The sequence below is a fragment of the Salarias fasciatus genome, chromosome 16 (assembly GCF_902148845.1).
Source record: "Salarias fasciatus chromosome 16, fSalaFa1.1, whole genome shotgun sequence".
Classification (NCBI taxonomy): Eukaryota; Metazoa; Chordata; class Actinopteri; order Blenniiformes; family Blenniidae; genus Salarias; species Salarias fasciatus.
Window position 1 is genome coordinate 10,898,826 of NC_043760.1, and position 16,856 is coordinate 10,915,681.

Consider the following 16,856-nt stretch of genomic DNA (forward strand, 5'->3'; position numbering starts at 1 on the left):
ATTCTTTTCCCTCAATTAGTGCCGGCCGCTCGGCCCTTGGTATTGACAGATAGTTGTATATTATCCCTGGCTGCGTTGCGTGCTTCAGAGATTTGCACTGTAATTTCAACCAGAAAGTTTAGACAATCCTTGACACTGTGCTAACTTGCAGCGGTGCCACTTCCTCCAGACACACGTCCATTCTGCCACCGCTGTGCTTAAAAGAAACTCAGATTTGGCTTAGAAAAAGGAAAAAAAAAAAAGAGGAACTTCAAGTTGTTGGGGTTTTTAATCATACATTTCTGTGATCATAAAGATAAGGTAGTGTTATTTTAAGAAAGCTGGAGTTATTGACCATGATTTGGCCTTATTTGGGCATTAGGAGCACATATAGCCACGCAGGGTTCCCACTCATCACCTTTTCATATGGACCGAGAACCCCACCTCGGGGAAATGTGCAATCCGATCGCCCGTCTTATGATAATATTATAGTTAGGACTGTGAAAGGTCAAACCGCAGCACACGTCTTGTTTTTTGTGGGCCAGCGCTCTGCGGAGTAACTCCCCCCGCCCCCCCCCGGCTCCCTCGTGGACTCTTGTTTGAAACTTCTCGCCGGTGCATACGTGCTCCTCGGCTGCTCGCGTCCAGAAGTGCGTGCAGCAGCAGAATCTGCCCTGTAAAAAGCTGCCTTCGGCACCCAAGGGGCATATCAGAGTAATTGGGGAGGATTAGGCGATGATCATCTTTTGACCATGTGACCACGCCGTTTAAAAGGTCAGCAGCGGCTCCACTTCGCCAGCTGTCTTTTAAAACCACCTGTTGCACTCTTTTTGACATTTTCTGCAGCAGGAATGAGGTATTTGTTAACCATTAGCCCAGCGAACGCTGTGGAAAAAAAGAGAGGTGGGGGGAGGCGGGGCAGTTTTTGGAATACGTGCAAAATGTTTTGCTTATTCATTTCACGTACAGCGTCATCTAGATCATTTTCTATCCTCCGATTACCGTCCTAATGTGCACAGCTACTGCTTCTCGGGTCGTAATCAGCAGCCAGAGCAACCGTACACCAGCCTCATAACCCAGAAGTAACCAGAGACTTTAACAGAGTCATCAAATCCAAAATAAAGTGACATGAACTATATTTAACCCCTTTCCCGCTCTATTTTTGGAACGGTTATGTGAAATGCTCACGTAGAATATCTCGCGCAGTACTTGGTACGAGCAGCACCTGTTTCTGTTTAGAAATACGACACTGGGGAGATGGAAAGAAGACATTTTTATAGATCCCGGGGGATACGTGAAGGTGATCAAAATGAGCTGGGGAAACATTTTTTATAACAAGGTGAAACAAGTGAAATCAGTAAAAAAAATTACTGAAACATCTCGGCAAAGACCTGCGTTTCAAAAATGTGCAGTTTTACTCATGAAAAGAGCGACAGTATGACGTCAATCTGAAAATCAGCTGAGGACTCGATGATCTCATTAGCTGAAACGAGTGAGCACTGTTACCATGCGAGGTGCTACTGGACCATCTCTGGGTCCAGGACCCTTCAACACATGGACAGAGCGATCAAACCTCCATCAACGCTCTTTATCTTCACACTGAACAACTTTAAATCCTCCAAACATTGGTGTGTACGTGTTGGCATTGCCCATCAGTTATCTGTTACTCCTGAAACCCCACTGCATGCATTAACATTAACTCATCTTTTTGTCTTAATAGTTACTTCTAAGCTAAACTCCTGTTTACATGAAAATGATTTCAAGTGAAAACGGAAAAACTTTGATAGCATTTTTGGTGTCCATTTACATGAGAGCGGTGCTCGGAGCCACAAAAAATGCAGCTTGTAGGGACGAGAGGCTCCACATGAACATTACCGGTACATTTTTTCAGCATTTGGAATATTTCTCTGCAGAGGACATCATTTTCGAAACATTGTCGCACAGACGCACAAGTTTTTTGAAATGAAAATGTAAAAACAACTGAAAGACGTTCTCCTCTAGGTAACATCAGCATTACTCTGAATTCATGTAACTGGTTTATCTATATGTTCCATGAAAACATTAAGCGTGATGCAAATCAACAATGTTTAGTGGAATTTCTTCAAAGACTTCTCCGTGCAAAGCCACTCCGTCCACTTCGGCAGATGCTTCTTTTTAATGTAAATCATGAAGTTTGAGTTTTTCAGCTGATCTCAGTGTGGTTTCTCTGACTGAACTTAAGGTTTGCACATTTCTGACTCCAATATACTTTGATATGGAGCAATCGGCCTCAAGACTCACTGATTCGATCTCATTTTAGAACCTCACCAAGAAGAAGTACATTTTGTAACCTTAACAGTTTCCTGAACATGCAAAACTAAAATAGAGACAGTAACAAGCAAACAATATCAGAAAGAGATGAACCCACTGGGTCAAAAACCTTCAGAGGCTTAGCTTCACAACTCCTGTTTTAATGCAACAGATATTGAATTTAACTGTAAAATATGTGTTTTTTAAGAATTTCCCCCAAGGATCATTGAAGTATTTCTACTCTTATTCTATTATGTTCTATAAATTCCCCTAAATAAAGTCCAAAAACCTTTATCTTTCAGTTAGATTGAGAAGGCTTTTAAATCTGTCAGCAAAGCCCAGCGCTCACTAACACTGCAGAGTTGCAGAGCTCCTTAATCAAAACCGTGAGCGCAGTCCATATGGGCAAACTATAAAACCTCTGCTGCTTCTACTTTCTCTTGTTCTGCAGCTGGTAATTGGTCGCGGTTCCTCGCTGTGACGACGCACTTTCCTGCTAACCGCTGAACGGCCGCTCGGTTCTTTTTTTTTTTTTTTTTGTTTTTTTATGGGCTTCATGCACACACTAATGTGACGGGTGTTAAAAAGCCTCGACTGTTGGAGAATTTACAGTCACACCACATTCAATTTCATGGGTCAGGAGCGTCCTGGACCGGGCCATTAAAGTCTGCTCTTTTTAATTTTCAATCGCCTGTCAACATTTTCCATTTGCAGTTTGGAAGCTGTGTTCCTCGATATGAAACATATAATAGTCATGGGATTTTTACTCGAGCAAATACTCCAGGATGTCATTTCTGCTTTTGAAGGAATACCCGCCTGCGTTCATTCTTGTGATGTTTTCAGAGGTAAAGCTTGAAATAAGCATCAATTTCTTCCCAAAATGTTATAAAACATTCCTGCAACTTGGCTTTTCGTCCGTTTTGCGTGAACGTCCGGCCCGCACTCAGACAGGATGCTGGATTTATCCACCCAGGTCTAATTCTGGAAACTGTGACTGTCACTCAACTGAACGTCTTGTAAAATTAATTGTGCTCAGTAATCTGTAAAAATGTACCATAAACGTTATTTCTGAGACGTCAAACCGTATCCAGCCCCTGTCTTGACACATACCTGATACTACTCTACATCCGTCTGTGTTAAGAGCTTAGGCGTATCATTGGGAGACAGGAGGTTTCCATAATCCGCCCTCCCTTAGAGGAACATCCATTCTTCACGACTGTCAGCTCCCCGTCCCCCGAGAGGCAATGCTTTGCTGCCGTGGAACTCCTGGACACGTTTTTTGCTCGTCACCCTGACCCTTCCTCCACAAACAAACACTGACACGGAGGAATTTTGTAAACATATCTGGAAGTGAACACCGAATTTGTCCTCCCTCCAAACCTCCAGTAGCTCTGCGCGCCCATTAATCATGGGGCAGCTTCCCAGAGGTGGCTGTCAGTCTCGGGGTAGGAATAGTGATTCCTCATCGCTAAGTGAAAAAGCAAGCGGAGCGCAGACGGAAAGGATAAATCACCGGGGAAGTGAAGACAGGTCGCGTTCAGCAGCTGGCCGACTGGCCCTTATCATGACCCAGACGGGCTGATTTTATTGCTTTTCATTGCTGTCCGTGGGCCCAAGAGGGATTCTCACAAACAACCTGTCAATCCGGCCTGAGATGATCATCCTCTGCCGGTTGTCTGAGTGATTACAACATGGATTTTAAACATCATGCCCCCGTAAGATGAAGTGGCTTCCCCGGGGCAGACTACAGGCGTTTAAAGAGTCGTCAGGCAGACACGGTGTACTGACACTCCCAACCGTGTCACACAGAATACAACATGCACCTCTTGGTGCACGACTACTTTACATTTGTTAAGGAATCAACAAAGTTCAGGACAGTTGTGTAAACCAGCACGAAAGTGTTGAAAATTAAATCTAATTGTTCACAACCAGGAGGGCTACGTAGATTAATTTTAAGCACTTTTGTCTCACAGCCAAAAGCCCCAGGTTTGATTCCCGGCCCAGGCCTGTCTGTGGTGTTACGAGCTGCTGTGCATCCTGCGAAACATAACTGAAGGTTAGATCTGATCCCTCCATCTCAGGTTTCTTTTTTTTCCCTAATTCTGACAGGTTTTGTAGTTAATGAGTGTTGTGGATTATTTAAAAATAATAATTATTATTATTTGTGTTGCTCATTTTCAAAAGTGGATTATATTTATGATGAGCACTGATGATTTTCGCAGGTACAGTGCGGATATTTTGTTGACATTGTTTGACTGCCTTTGAACTAAACTACAAAACTATGCAAAGTTATTTTTATTATGTGACAAAACACTGATTCGTTTGGTCTTTTCCAGGAAGGCAGTGTCTTCATCCTCAGGGATAACAAACTTATTTCATTCCAGCTGCCATGATCCACAGAAAGCGATGCTTAAAAAACCTCTGATTAACAATACGAATATCATTTATTTATTAGAAATGCAGAGTTCAAGACAATATAATTAACCCTCTGAGATGCTACACCGTTCTCAGGGGCTTCAATTAAAGTAAAGTCACAAACTGTTATTTTTTTTCCTTCTAATTGAACCACATACTCTTGAAAAGTTCCTCAAAATCCACCTGCCAATTACTTTGTGACTCCAATACACGATGTGCATTCTACTAGGACAATCAATGTTTGAAGATAAACTACTAATACATCAGTATTTTCTCATTAAAAAGAAAACAAGTGTGATAATACTAACAGAAAGATATTGTCCTCAGCTGAAGCAGATCCTGGATCGATGTGTTGGACGCTGATCTCCACCAACACCAGCAGAACAGAACAAAATGAGAACAAAACCTTCAGCATCCTGATGAAGCTTACATTCCTGACGGCCCGGCAGGAGAAGCTGGAGCAAATTCCAGCAGATAAACACGTCTGGCATGCCAAACAGTCCTCAGCACTGCCACATATTCCACATTGCTTTAGGAAGAACAAGCCTGCCGGTATGAGACAGTACAGTCAGTCTGTGACGGAAACCTTTAGCTTTCACTGTCCGTCACGTCTCACACAGATGAAACCTCTGGGTCGTCATGTCAGCTAACTCTAGAGACGCACCTGAAATCACTTCATGAATTTAAACAAGGGAACATCTTGGACGAACTGCATTCACTCCTCTACATAAAGGGTTTCTAACATAAGGCTCATATGAGCCAAAACTGGCCTGCAAGATGCTCCAATCTGGTCTGTCAAGCCACCGAGCAAATTCCTTAACAGTAACCCTGAGACCTGAGCTGAGACATCGGTGACATGAAGCATGACAGCTGTCAGCTTTGCTAAGGTTTATTTCATTTCTTATGGATGCGTTTGCTGCAGCCCCTTCATGGTTTGACAGCTCGGCCTGTCATCCCTCCTGGACCGTGAAGCTGTCAAGGAAAACCTTCGCCGGCACAAACACTTCCCCAGATGTTGGAGTTTGCACATCTGTTGAAGGATCCAGATGTTTTGTGATGCACCTGGCAAGCCTCTTTGCTCTCCACACTTCCATGGCCCGGTACCATGTCCAGGACGGAGCAACACCCTCCTTCGTCCAGATGGGATTTGATTCATGGGGCTTTCCTGCAGGACGTCTGGAAATGTCACTGACAATGGTCAGAACCCTGACAGTCTGTAACTGAACGAAACGTTTATAGTTGGGAAACACTGTCAATACATCTTTACATTAAATCTCAATCACTTCATAATTAACTAAACTATGAGTTGAGAGAATTATACCAGTATTAGGTACATTTTATTTGCTTTGATATTATTTTATACATTGCTCTCCCGTTTTCAGATCCCAGGCTGGACGGATTTTAATTCTGATCCTGAAGGCTACAAGTTCAACTCCCCCCCCATACATCCCCGATTCCACGAAAGGCCCCCAGAGACGACGTCTTTCCTGAATGGCAACTATCATCTGTCAAGCGTCTTGACCTTTTCAAAAGACTTACTAGACTTTCTTAAAATAGACCGGATTCCCAGGTCGCTTGTGTTCTGCTAACTCATAGAAATGTGTAAATTAAGACTTTTATCATCAGGGGACAATCCTGTCAAAATAAACTCGCACTTGTGATTCTTGTCAAAATAACACTTATATAAATATCAGGATCGAATTTATTCATCGTGACAAATTAACATAAACTATTAACTATTCTAACCCTTCCTATTGCCTCATAGTCCAGTTCATACATCCTGTAAAAACTTTTCCATCTGACCAAGTATCAAGGTTTTCACTGTTTTGTGTTAATGGTGGTTTTTTGCATGAGTTTGGCACCACAAACACCAACAACCATCAGTCTTCCATAATCCAGTCATCGAGTTTCCTTCCTTTAGTAAGTGTAAACTGCCGCAAACCAGGAAGATCAGAGATCTATTATTTTAAAGATGTTCTGATCGAATTTTCAAAATATTTCTGTCACAATCACTTCAGCTCATACCTTTCAGATTTTTTTGCTTTAGGAATTTGACTCTCCTGCTATTACCTTCTATATTCCAGCTGTTGACAGGAGAAGCTGGATCCAGATGACCAGTGTTATTCAATGTGTTGCATCAGTTGATGAGAAGTTGATTCTTGGTGATTTTGCGCAAAAGTCAATGTTAGCATTGAACATGTCCATCAGATGTAGAGACCACAGAAACATATTGATGCCTACAGATGACTTCCAAAATTTACCAAACAAATAGTTTCAGGACGAGGACAAGGCACAACTACCAGGAGAAAACCCACATACGCTTTTTCAAAAGTTCCACATTGGATACCGTTTTAGAAAAGTTGCGTTTTCAGTGGCTCCGAGCTGCGCTGTCGTGTAAACAGACACCCAAAGAGACAGAAATTTTTCTGTCGTCTATTAAAAATGTCACGTAAAAACAAACCCTAAATCTGCCTTGTTACCTTCTGCAGAAAATGTCTGCAAAGAGATCATTTGTACAAAAAGGTGACAATTTATATTTTTCTGAGCTTTCAAATGTACTCATTATTTAAAGAGACCAAGAAAAAATATTTGCAAAAATAATCAACTTTCAAACGTTGAAACAAATTGTGATGAGGATAAATATATGTTGTTGCATGTTTAGATGAATCTGCCTGCTGCCAGAGTAACATATTGTTCATAACGGCGTGAACCTCTTTATTTACTGTCATTAACGATGAACTTTGCAGCTAATTATCCGTGAAGGTTTTGTTCCTGTCTTCTCTGTCCTCACCTACAGTTTGCTGCTAACTTGTGTATCTAAAAGTAAACTCAAGACAGACCTTGTTAGTTACAGGGTTACTGCTGATTTCTCCAACTAAAAATAAAAATACCATAATATTGTCTATAGTGTAGATGAAAGAGTGTAACCATGGAGATAATCTATGACTAAGTCAAACTTTAACTGCATGGTCTTAGATGAAAAGAAGCTCTAATTGCTCAATGCTGCCCCCTACAGTGAGGCGAAGACACTGTCTCACTTCTTTGCTGTTGTGGTTTAAAAATCTGCAAAATTAAACACTGCACTGATGGACAGGAAATGCAAACTTATTCTCAGGAGAGTGAGGATTTGGAGTAAAACCATCTCTAAGTATTTAATTGGAGACAGAAAATGAAGATGTACATTTAAGTCAGTTTGTGTCTTGACTTTGTAGCGTGTTATCAGCGGCCTCATGGATGCATCAGCTGCTCTGCTGAATTGATAAAGAGTGACACATCTTCCTACACATATAGAGTTACTGCGCATCCTGTTATTCAGCCTTGAGAATCAGCTGGAATGCTGGGAAATTTGGTACGCACATTTACGTCGCCCCTGGGGTTTGATTTCAGTATGAAAATTTCAGTTTATCCAGCATTTTGGTTTTTGACCAAACACCTGCAGATTCAATGAGGTTCCCAGCAGGTTCGGCTGCGCTTTGCATCAATGCTAATTAGCCAGAAACGGGTCAGAAAACGGCTCCGCTGTGAACATTGTTCCTGCTGGATGTGTGCATGCTAACACCTTAGCATCCTGCTCACTGTGCAGGACCCTGACTCAAAAGCAACAAGTCGTGAATGTTTGCTGTGGCTGTAGAATGTCTGCTCAATGTTTACTTGTTTAAACAGAGTTTAAAAGGTGTGAGATCAAAAATATTACTCCAACAAATCCAAAACTGTGTGCAGACTTCAAAATGTCTCTCTGAATCAGAATCCTACCTTATCTCACGGTTTGATCCAGGTATGCTGTGCATCATCAATGACGAGGACTTTACGTGGAATACATGTTCTGTCCAGACGGTTTCTATTGACTTTACACAACAGGAATCCCGTCCAATAACGGGGTCTCCAGCTGCCTTGGACTACTCCTTCACCCCCCGACATCCTTCTTCCCGCTCTCTCACTCTCACTTCCTCACCTGTCAGGGGTGGAATGTCGCTGGCAGCCGCAGTCCTCCAGGGTCCGGCTCCTGACAGATGTAACGACGCTCAGGCAAAGTGTTTCCCAGCTCCTGTTCGAGAGCCACGGGCCGAGGCGGCTCCTGCAGGAGAGCAGCTGCCGGTCGACTTTTTCAGCTTTAGCACATCTTACTCACCTGTTCTATCACGTGTAAAATGATCAAGAGGACTGAACACAAGGCAGTGCATCTCATCCACTCATCTTCTGTGCTGAGTCACGGGGAGCTGGAGCTGATTTCTGCTGATTAGGGAGGAAATCTGGAAAGAACCTGGACAGGAGAGACAGACAGCTTCATTGTTCACGAGTCACCAACTAACCTCTGACCCAGAGCTGTCAAACACATTTTAGTTCAGCCCAACTTCGTCTTGAACAAGGTGGACCGGTAAAAATGGCACCTTTAAATCCAAACTTTGATGTTTTTCTTTGTAGTGGTGCAGAGTGTTTATGATGAAAATGTCATATATAGACTATATATATTCACAAAGCAGAAAAATTAGTCTGGAAAATGACTACAATCTCAACATAAAGCCAATTTCAATGAAAGCTTCTGCTGCAAAATAAAGTGAAATGTCCTAAAAAAAAATTGTCCTAGTTGTTGTGTTATGCATGTTTTAACAAACTCACACTGACAACATGGCTTTGATACAAACGTTAGTTTTCTAGCTTTAATGGGAGCATCGCTGACAGCTCAGCCCTCAGCGTTGTGTTGTGTCATCTACTCTTTAGAAATTTGTTTTTTTTTTTTTAGAAATCTGTTTCTTTGAAATTTTGTTTGTTGCTGAGAACATGCTCTCTATTGAATTGATTTTTTTTTACTTTGAGGAGAGAGTTTTAATCAGTTGTAGTCCATTTACTACAACTGAATAAATGTTGTGTTTGAGCAACATGCTTTGATTTTAGCCCCAAAAATAGAAAAACAATGATGTGCACTAAGTATAGCTTAAACCATACATTCAACTGAAATTAGTGCAAAGACGGGGTGAAAGGATGAGCAAGTGGTTCCTCACAGTGAAAAGATCCTCCAGTCAAGACCCCCTAACCTGAGACTGAGCCAAGACCAAAGCCTGGAAAATGTGGTCTGGATACCAAGACTATACTCGAGTACTACATTGCCAGACCATCTTTGAATTTGTTTTTCAAGTGTGGAGTTTGCATTTTCTTCCAGTGCCTGGATGGGATTTCTCTGGCTGTTCAAGCTTCATCCTACAAGGCAATGTTGGGGTAATCAATTGCGTGTTTGTGTTTATTTCTGTGTTCACTGGTTCACCTGGTTTAGCTGGATTTCTACTGTGATTTCATCAATTTCAGTCGATTAGCAGGGCTAATCCGCATCCAGATGGATCAAAGTTGCAGAATGTGTTTTAACATATTGTATTTCTTCCTCTGAAACAAGAAATACATTTTTAGAGAAGTGTTTATCTGAATTGCGACTTTAGGGATGATTGAATAATTGAATCCTTCGCCTCAGTTCCATCTTGAATGATAAGATCGCAGCATCTCTGGAGTATCTGGTTTGTTTCTGCAGTGCAGCAATAGATGCATCGATGGACTGTAGTTTTCAGAAGTGTTCTTGAACCACTGCAGAGAATTTTACTGAATTTCAATGCTGAATATGATTCCATTTTCAGTTAAGTTCCCATTTTCTTTGTACTTATCTGATGCACTCTTTGTAGTGAGCTGTTGTTTTACAGTGTTTTTTTTACATTTGCAGCTAAGCTGGCCTCATATGTTCTGTCTTCCACTGTTTACAATTAGAAATGGGATTGAAATGATTTGCACGTGCTCGCTTTCTGTTACTTCAAACAGGCCTTGAACTGACGGCCTCCCCACAGTGGACACGGCTGTAAGGCCGAGCTGTAAAGCCGAAGCGCTGGCTCTGGAGAATCGTGAAAGCAGGATTAACAGGCATTTATGTGTCATTACACTCCTCTATAGTTAATTTTTAAAGCATGCGTCATTAGCCGTATTGTGAGAGTAAACACTTGGAAACTGTTGGAGACTATTAGACTCATAAAAAGTTCACACCGGTGTCAAACTGCAGATGGAAGGAGCGCAGCAGTCGGAACACATATTGTAAACAGCACTGACTGTAAATTGCTGCTGTCCGCCTCTTGCTACATCTGTAAGAATAAATCAAAATAGATTTGGTAGTTAATCCCCTTCTATGCTGAAGAGCGGACGGTAATTTACAGAGCTCTCCCCGCGCTTTGTCCTGAGTGACTGTCAGAGGCAGAAGCTGGAGTCCTTCCTCTGAGGGAACAGAGCTTCTGGGGATCCACTCCGACCGGGCTCCGCTCCGCTCCGCTCTCTGACCAATCCTCGTGGCAGCATTCCAGCTCTCAGCAGGGAAAGGAAGCGGCTCTCACGGGCAGCGCTCCATTCGCCCTCTACCGGGCGGAAGTCAGGCACTCAATGAGGCGGTGGCTGGAATAGGTCACGCTGTCAGGGCGCCGCAGAGTTCACATCCTCTCATTAGACTGGAAACAGCAAACGTCAGGGGAACGGGCTGCGAGCAGCTCTGGCTCCTGGATTATACTGATGGGATTGTGCAGGTGTAGTCAGGTAGACTGAGCTGCAGCGTGTGCTGGTGTTCGTTTTCTGCACCCACACACACACACACACACACACACACACACACACACACACACACACACACACACACACACACTCATGCACGCACACAAAGTGCCTGTGTAGCTTCTTGGTTTACACCATGTGTTGAAGACATAAACATTCTCAGCTGCTGAGCTGTGAAGCAGGACTGCGACCTTACAGGTCAGCCTGTCGTCACCGTCAAACATCAGGTTTGGATGTGATCTGTGAGTCAGCACAACGCTGCTCTCAAGCACCTCCACACACACACACACACACACACACACACACACACACGCAGATAAAATCTACTGTACTGATCCATCTCTGGTGTCACAGCAGTACAGCTTTCATTTAATAGAAATGAGTGTGATGCACAAACAAGCTACTGAAAGAAACAGAACTCAACAAACAAGCTAGAACCTTTATTCGTTAAAACAAGTATATAGAGTTGCTGTATTACATCTTTTATCTGGCAAGGTTGTGGTTTTTTTTTTTATACATTTACCAACAGTGGCTTAGAAAGGCAACTCCTAATGGAAACAATGGCATACAATACAAATTAGCAAACATATCAAAATCAGTTTTTACAACTTTTTTAGCAACCAATTCTTCCCATTGGTGTGCCATAGTGCAAACTGTGTGGTTTGTCAGACAGAGTTTCAGCGTGATGTCGACATTTTCCTCCTCCGTCTCAAACGCATTTTCGTCGGTATAGGCTGCATTCATCGTGCCTTCAGTTCAAGTCCTTCTGTCCAGTAAGGTGAATTTACAATCAGAATATTTCAAGTGTATCGGGCAGGTCAGGCTGTGTCTGTTGGGTTCGGTGAGGATTCAGGTGGAGCGCTGGCGCTCCGATGTGTGTGTTATTGTATGGCAGAGTGTACGGAGACCTGAAGTGGTACTTCACCCTGCAGGAACACTGCAAACCCAGGATGTCATGATGCGAACTTGGGATGTTACACTTGAGTTCTCGGTATCATTAATAGAAAAAGAATTAAAAAAAAAAAAAACAAGGGAAGTAAAGTGTACAGATTAGTCGTTGTGCTTACTCTTTTCTCCTAAAATGTGTTCAAACAGTGAGAAGTATCACTCCAGCTGAGTCTCCAGCTGTGGTTGATGTTTATTTTTTTTCCAAGCCCTTTCAAAAAGTCCTTGAGGATTCCCAGTTTCACTCTGAAAACAGAACTCATGCAATGATTATCACAAATAGCAAAAAGTGTAATAGATAGTACGTTGGCTACGAGTGGAGTGGATGTGTGTGTGTGTGTGCGTGTGTGTATAAATGGACGCTGAGAGAAAGGAAAAGGAAGAACAAGTTTTAAGGTGTTTTTTTTTTTTTCTGCATACATTCAATTTCAGGTCCAGCGTGCGTGTGAGGGTGTGTGTGTGTGTGTGTGTGTGTGTGTGTGTGTGTGTGTGTGTGTGTGTGTGTGTGTGCTTAGGATATCACTGAAGGAAGAAGAGCTGTGCAGGCTGTGAAAGCACTGCCTTGTGGGAAGATCGGCCTGTTTGTGGCTTCTACTCTGCTCCTATTGCACTGTGTTCTGCAGGAAAGTGAACTGGTGGATTCAAACAGACTGAAGTCAGGCTGTGTGTGTGTGTGTGTGTGTGTGTGTGTGTGTGTGTGTGTGTGTGTGTGTGTGTGTGTGTGTGTGTGTGTGTGTGTGTGTGTGGTGGTGGTGTGGTGGGGTGTAGGGTGCTGGACTGAGCCTCACCCACTCTCTCTCTGGTGGAGAAGGGGCTCTCCGCCTCAGCTCAAGAGCATCCGCAGCGGTCCACCACCATGGAGGGGATCTTGCCGTAGATGATCTGCTCTTTGCGGTTAAAGTAGAGCATGTTGATGGGGGACATCTTGGTGGGGGTACAGCAGGGGCCCGCAGACCCTCTGGGGTTGGCCTTGTTCACCAGGTGGGTGTGCGGGTACTTCTGCAGGTGCATGTACTCGCACTCCCCGGAGCAGTAGTTGGCTTTGTAGCGCTTTGGGGCAATAATCCAGTCCCAGCCAAAGTCTTCGAAGTCCACCGTGAGCGGGTAGCGGCAGCACCGGGACTCTGGAGAGTTCTCGTCGCAGTCCAGGCCCGAGTCTCTCCTGGCGCGCTTGGGCCCCTCAGAGATCTTCACCTCCATGAAGGGTTGCTGAGAAGACAGAGGGTGTGTGTGTGAACAGCTTGGAAAGGCTTTGCAGAAGAGTCTGCAGCTTTTCTTCTTCTGCACCCGGCGCTCTTTGGCTGCCAGTTTTCAAACACGGCACGATAATATTATGAAACTTTGAGTTGTAGAGAAATTAAATCATCCGATGGTTGGTTACCCACAGCTGTCAAGGTATTCTAATTGAGCCGGAGCGCGGTGCCAACATCTGAGCCATGTGATGTGTGTTTGTCATTGATAGCAGCAGTGTGTGTGTGTGCGTGTGTGTTTGTGTGCAGGCAATTACTCTGATTTGCACAGTCACACAGAATACTGTAAGGAATGTGGAGCAGGTGAACTTTTATGTAATACAGCAATAAGATTTGAGGTTCTTGGGGACCGGGCATGGGTCCAAATGCAGGTGTGCGCCTACATGGAGTCTGTGTTGATTAACAGCCTTCAGAAGTCTTTTATATCTGGAAAGCAGGAATGTTTAACCACCTGCAGATTCTGCAAAGCCTCTGTACACAGTAAAACCTCTTAAAAGCTAAAAATCGAACACGTTGTACTGCACAGAGAATCCTCGGCAGAGTGGCACAGTTGGAGTTGGCACTTTATGAGTTATTCGCTGATACAGACATGCATTGATGGTGAATGGAGAGGCAAAAGCAGAGCTCATGCAACCAACGTTACGCACTAATGTATATTCACGTCTTGATTCAAACTGATGCTTCATCACTTATCAAGTGCAGGTTATTTGCTGATTGTAAAGCGAAGTTCAGCCTCACCAGCCCTTCCTCTCCCGGCTCTGCGGAGGTCACGGCCAAGTCGTTCCCCCTCGTGTCGATGGCGTTGATCTCGATGCCCCAGTTGGTCTCCGGCTGCCGCAGCCACACGCTCAGCACTTGTTTGACGTCTATGCTCTGCCAGGAGCTGACTCCGGCGTTCACGTCGATCTTCAGGGAGCGGATCCGCGGGTTCCTGTTCCCGTCCGTGACCGGCGTCAGGCGGGAGATCTGCAGGAACACGGTGGTCGCCTCGTCCGACGGGCGCAGATGCACCCAGAGTTGCGCGCGCACGATGCGGTTGGCTTGGAACTTCTGGGTGAAAGAGAAATAGCAGCACTTTGGCTCCCCGTCCACACGGACTATGGCCTCGGCTGCAAGGAGAGGAGAAGGCGTTTACTGATGGTGTGGGACTAATAAAGTCAAGTGTACATAAACACAACCGAAACGGTGGTGTTGGATATACTTTTAATACAGCTGTTCCATTTACTTCATCATGGCAGTAATAAAGATATATACCCAACAATATTTAATATACAATACAATACTTTTATCACCACTACTGCCATGATGTAGTAAAGTATATATCCGACAGTGGAATAAACGTGCGTAATAGTAACGAGGCGCACCGTGTTGTTACTTATGAACAAGAAAAACAGTATATTTAATTAATTCTGCGATGCTAATACATTTTCATTTCCAGCGTCACAATCTGCTGCAAAATATACAGCTATTTAATGCCAAAACTGAACTCATTTATAACATGTCTTATGCGCTCCACTCCGTGCGTAAAAGCACATTTACTGGCATGCCCGAGCACGCGCTCACGGAACATCTGCGAACGCATAAAGAAAAGTGTAAACTCACGTTCCGTGGCCATCATCATTATTGTCTCCGTGGTGGCGTGCTCGTCGTCCTCCTCCATCACCACGTCCTTGTTGTCGTCTCCCAGCACGTCGTACTGGTCGAGGAGCTGCTGCAGCGGCGGCGCTTTGGGCAGGAGCTGCTTCACTATGTCTCGGCTGATGTTCGGGGCTTCCTTCATCCGCAGCTTGCTCAGGATTTGTGACTTGATGGCGTTGAGCCGCATGGTTTTGATCTGCTGCCGGACCTCGCAGGTCGCGCACTGCTCCGTGTCCGCTGCGCTGGTGGCGGACGGCTGCTGGTGCGTCTCATGGTCGCTCAGAGCGACTGGACCCAAAGCAAGCAGCAAGCTGAGATACAGCACGATCTGAGACACATGCATGTTCTCTCAGGTGTGTGGTTTGAGTTTAAAAAAAAAAAGAAAAAAGAAAAAGAGAGGAAGAGATCCTTTAGTGAGAGCTGGACCTGATGCGCGCTGCGCTGGACTTGGATTAATGTCCCACACTGATAGGCATCATACTTTATTAGCGCGCACCTTTTTATACTCCAACTTTAGCCTCTTTTGTGTCGTCAAAAACTATGATTGGCTGGACAGGCAACAATGAATTTTGACCGACTGACATGAAAACTTTTTTTTCGCTGTCAAACCATATCTGGATGGACGCTGTGGGCATGTGCTGCGCGCGTCCACAGATGGATAAATTATCTCCTTTGGGTGACTGTGGCGCAGACCAGTATGTCTCTCAGTTCAGATTTTTTTTTATCATATTTAGACTGAAACAAGAAAATAAAGCTTCACATAATTTCCACATATTTTGAAACTGATTCATTTAAAGTGACAGATCCATCATCTGTACTCTACAGTGCCTCTGAGTTAACAGTTAACGGGCTTTAAATTCACTCTCCAGGGGAAAAATAATACTGTAATTGTTTTAAATTTAATTTGCAATTATTTTTTTCTGTCAAGCAATCAAATCATGTCACAGGCCGTGAAAAGATCCGAATTATTCCAACATTTCATCCAAACTGTGAATATATCAATATAAATAAAAATGTATCTATTGGAAATCCTTCATCCGGATCCATTGGATGTAAAGCTGAGAGGATAGCGCCACCGTGTGGTGACACATCAGCATTCAAGAGAGAGAATAAACTCATCTCACTTGAAATTTGCATGAGGTTGATTATTGACACTGCGTTTCACTGATGGAAAAGTTGTTTAAATAGAAGAAAAATATGTAAAGTGAGCCTGTTTCTGAGCAACAATGAGCATTGAACTCACTCACTCGTCACTTTGATGAAAAAAAGTATTGATGTAATGAGTCCATGATTCACATCCAGGATAAAACTGTTTAACTCTTACAGCTGTTAGTTTCACGTTCATTTATCATAATAGTGTAAAAACAGCAGCACCTCGTAGGAGGATATTCTCGACACTGAGGTTGCTGGTTCGATCCCCACCTGTCTGAAATCTAACTAACTTCATGATGCTCCTGCAACACTGCAGTGCCTGAAGCTACTATTGCCTAATAAGTTTGAACTTTTCTCCATTTAGCCTCCAAAATTGATCAACATTTGCATAAATTACACATTTATGTATACAGTAGATCACATATTTTAACATTATGCTGTATTTAGTAAATTATATTCTGTGTGGAGCACTGGAGCAATAATTTAAAGAATTTTCTTGTGGGATTAATAAAGTATTTGTATTGTATTGTATACTATATGTATGGTATGTATTTGAGAAATACACTATAATTCAGTATTCAGTATAAGCAGTTGTTTTGACTTTGATCATTACCATTG

The 16,856-nt window shown here is 43.4% G+C and overlaps 1 protein-coding gene across 1 annotated transcript; it reads right to left on the reverse strand.

Annotated features, from left to right (window-relative positions):
* Positions 1-12,921: 12,921 nt before the first annotated feature.
* mstnb (myostatin b) lies at positions 12,922-15,708 on the reverse strand. The gene is made up of 3 exons (XM_030112360.1): positions 15,051-15,708; positions 14,187-14,557; positions 12,922-13,407 (listed from the first exon to the last, which is right to left on the reverse strand). The coding sequence occupies exons 1-3, from the start codon at positions 15,427-15,429 to the stop codon at positions 13,027-13,029; spliced, it is 1,131 nt and encodes a 376-aa protein (XP_029968220.1). The 5' UTR covers positions 15,430-15,708; the 3' UTR covers positions 12,922-13,026.
* Between the last annotated feature and the right edge of the window lie 1,148 nt (positions 15,709-16,856).

What these genes read in the sequence shown, in the direction of transcription:
- mstnb (XM_030112360.1), bottom strand. Translation starts at nt 15,429, where the DNA reads ATGCATGTGTCTCAGATCGTGCTGTATCTCAGCTTGCTGCTTGCTTTG. An exon ending in AATGATGATGGCCACGGAAC is followed by an intron (nt 14,558 to 15,050) that starts GTGAGTTTACAC and finishes CTCTCCTTGCAG; the next exon opens with CCGAGGCCATAGTCCGTGTG. An exon ending in AGCCGGGAGAGGAAGGGCTG is followed by an intron (nt 13,408 to 14,186) that starts GTGAGGCTGAAC and finishes CTGTCTTCTCAG; the next exon opens with CAACCCTTCATGGAGGTGAA.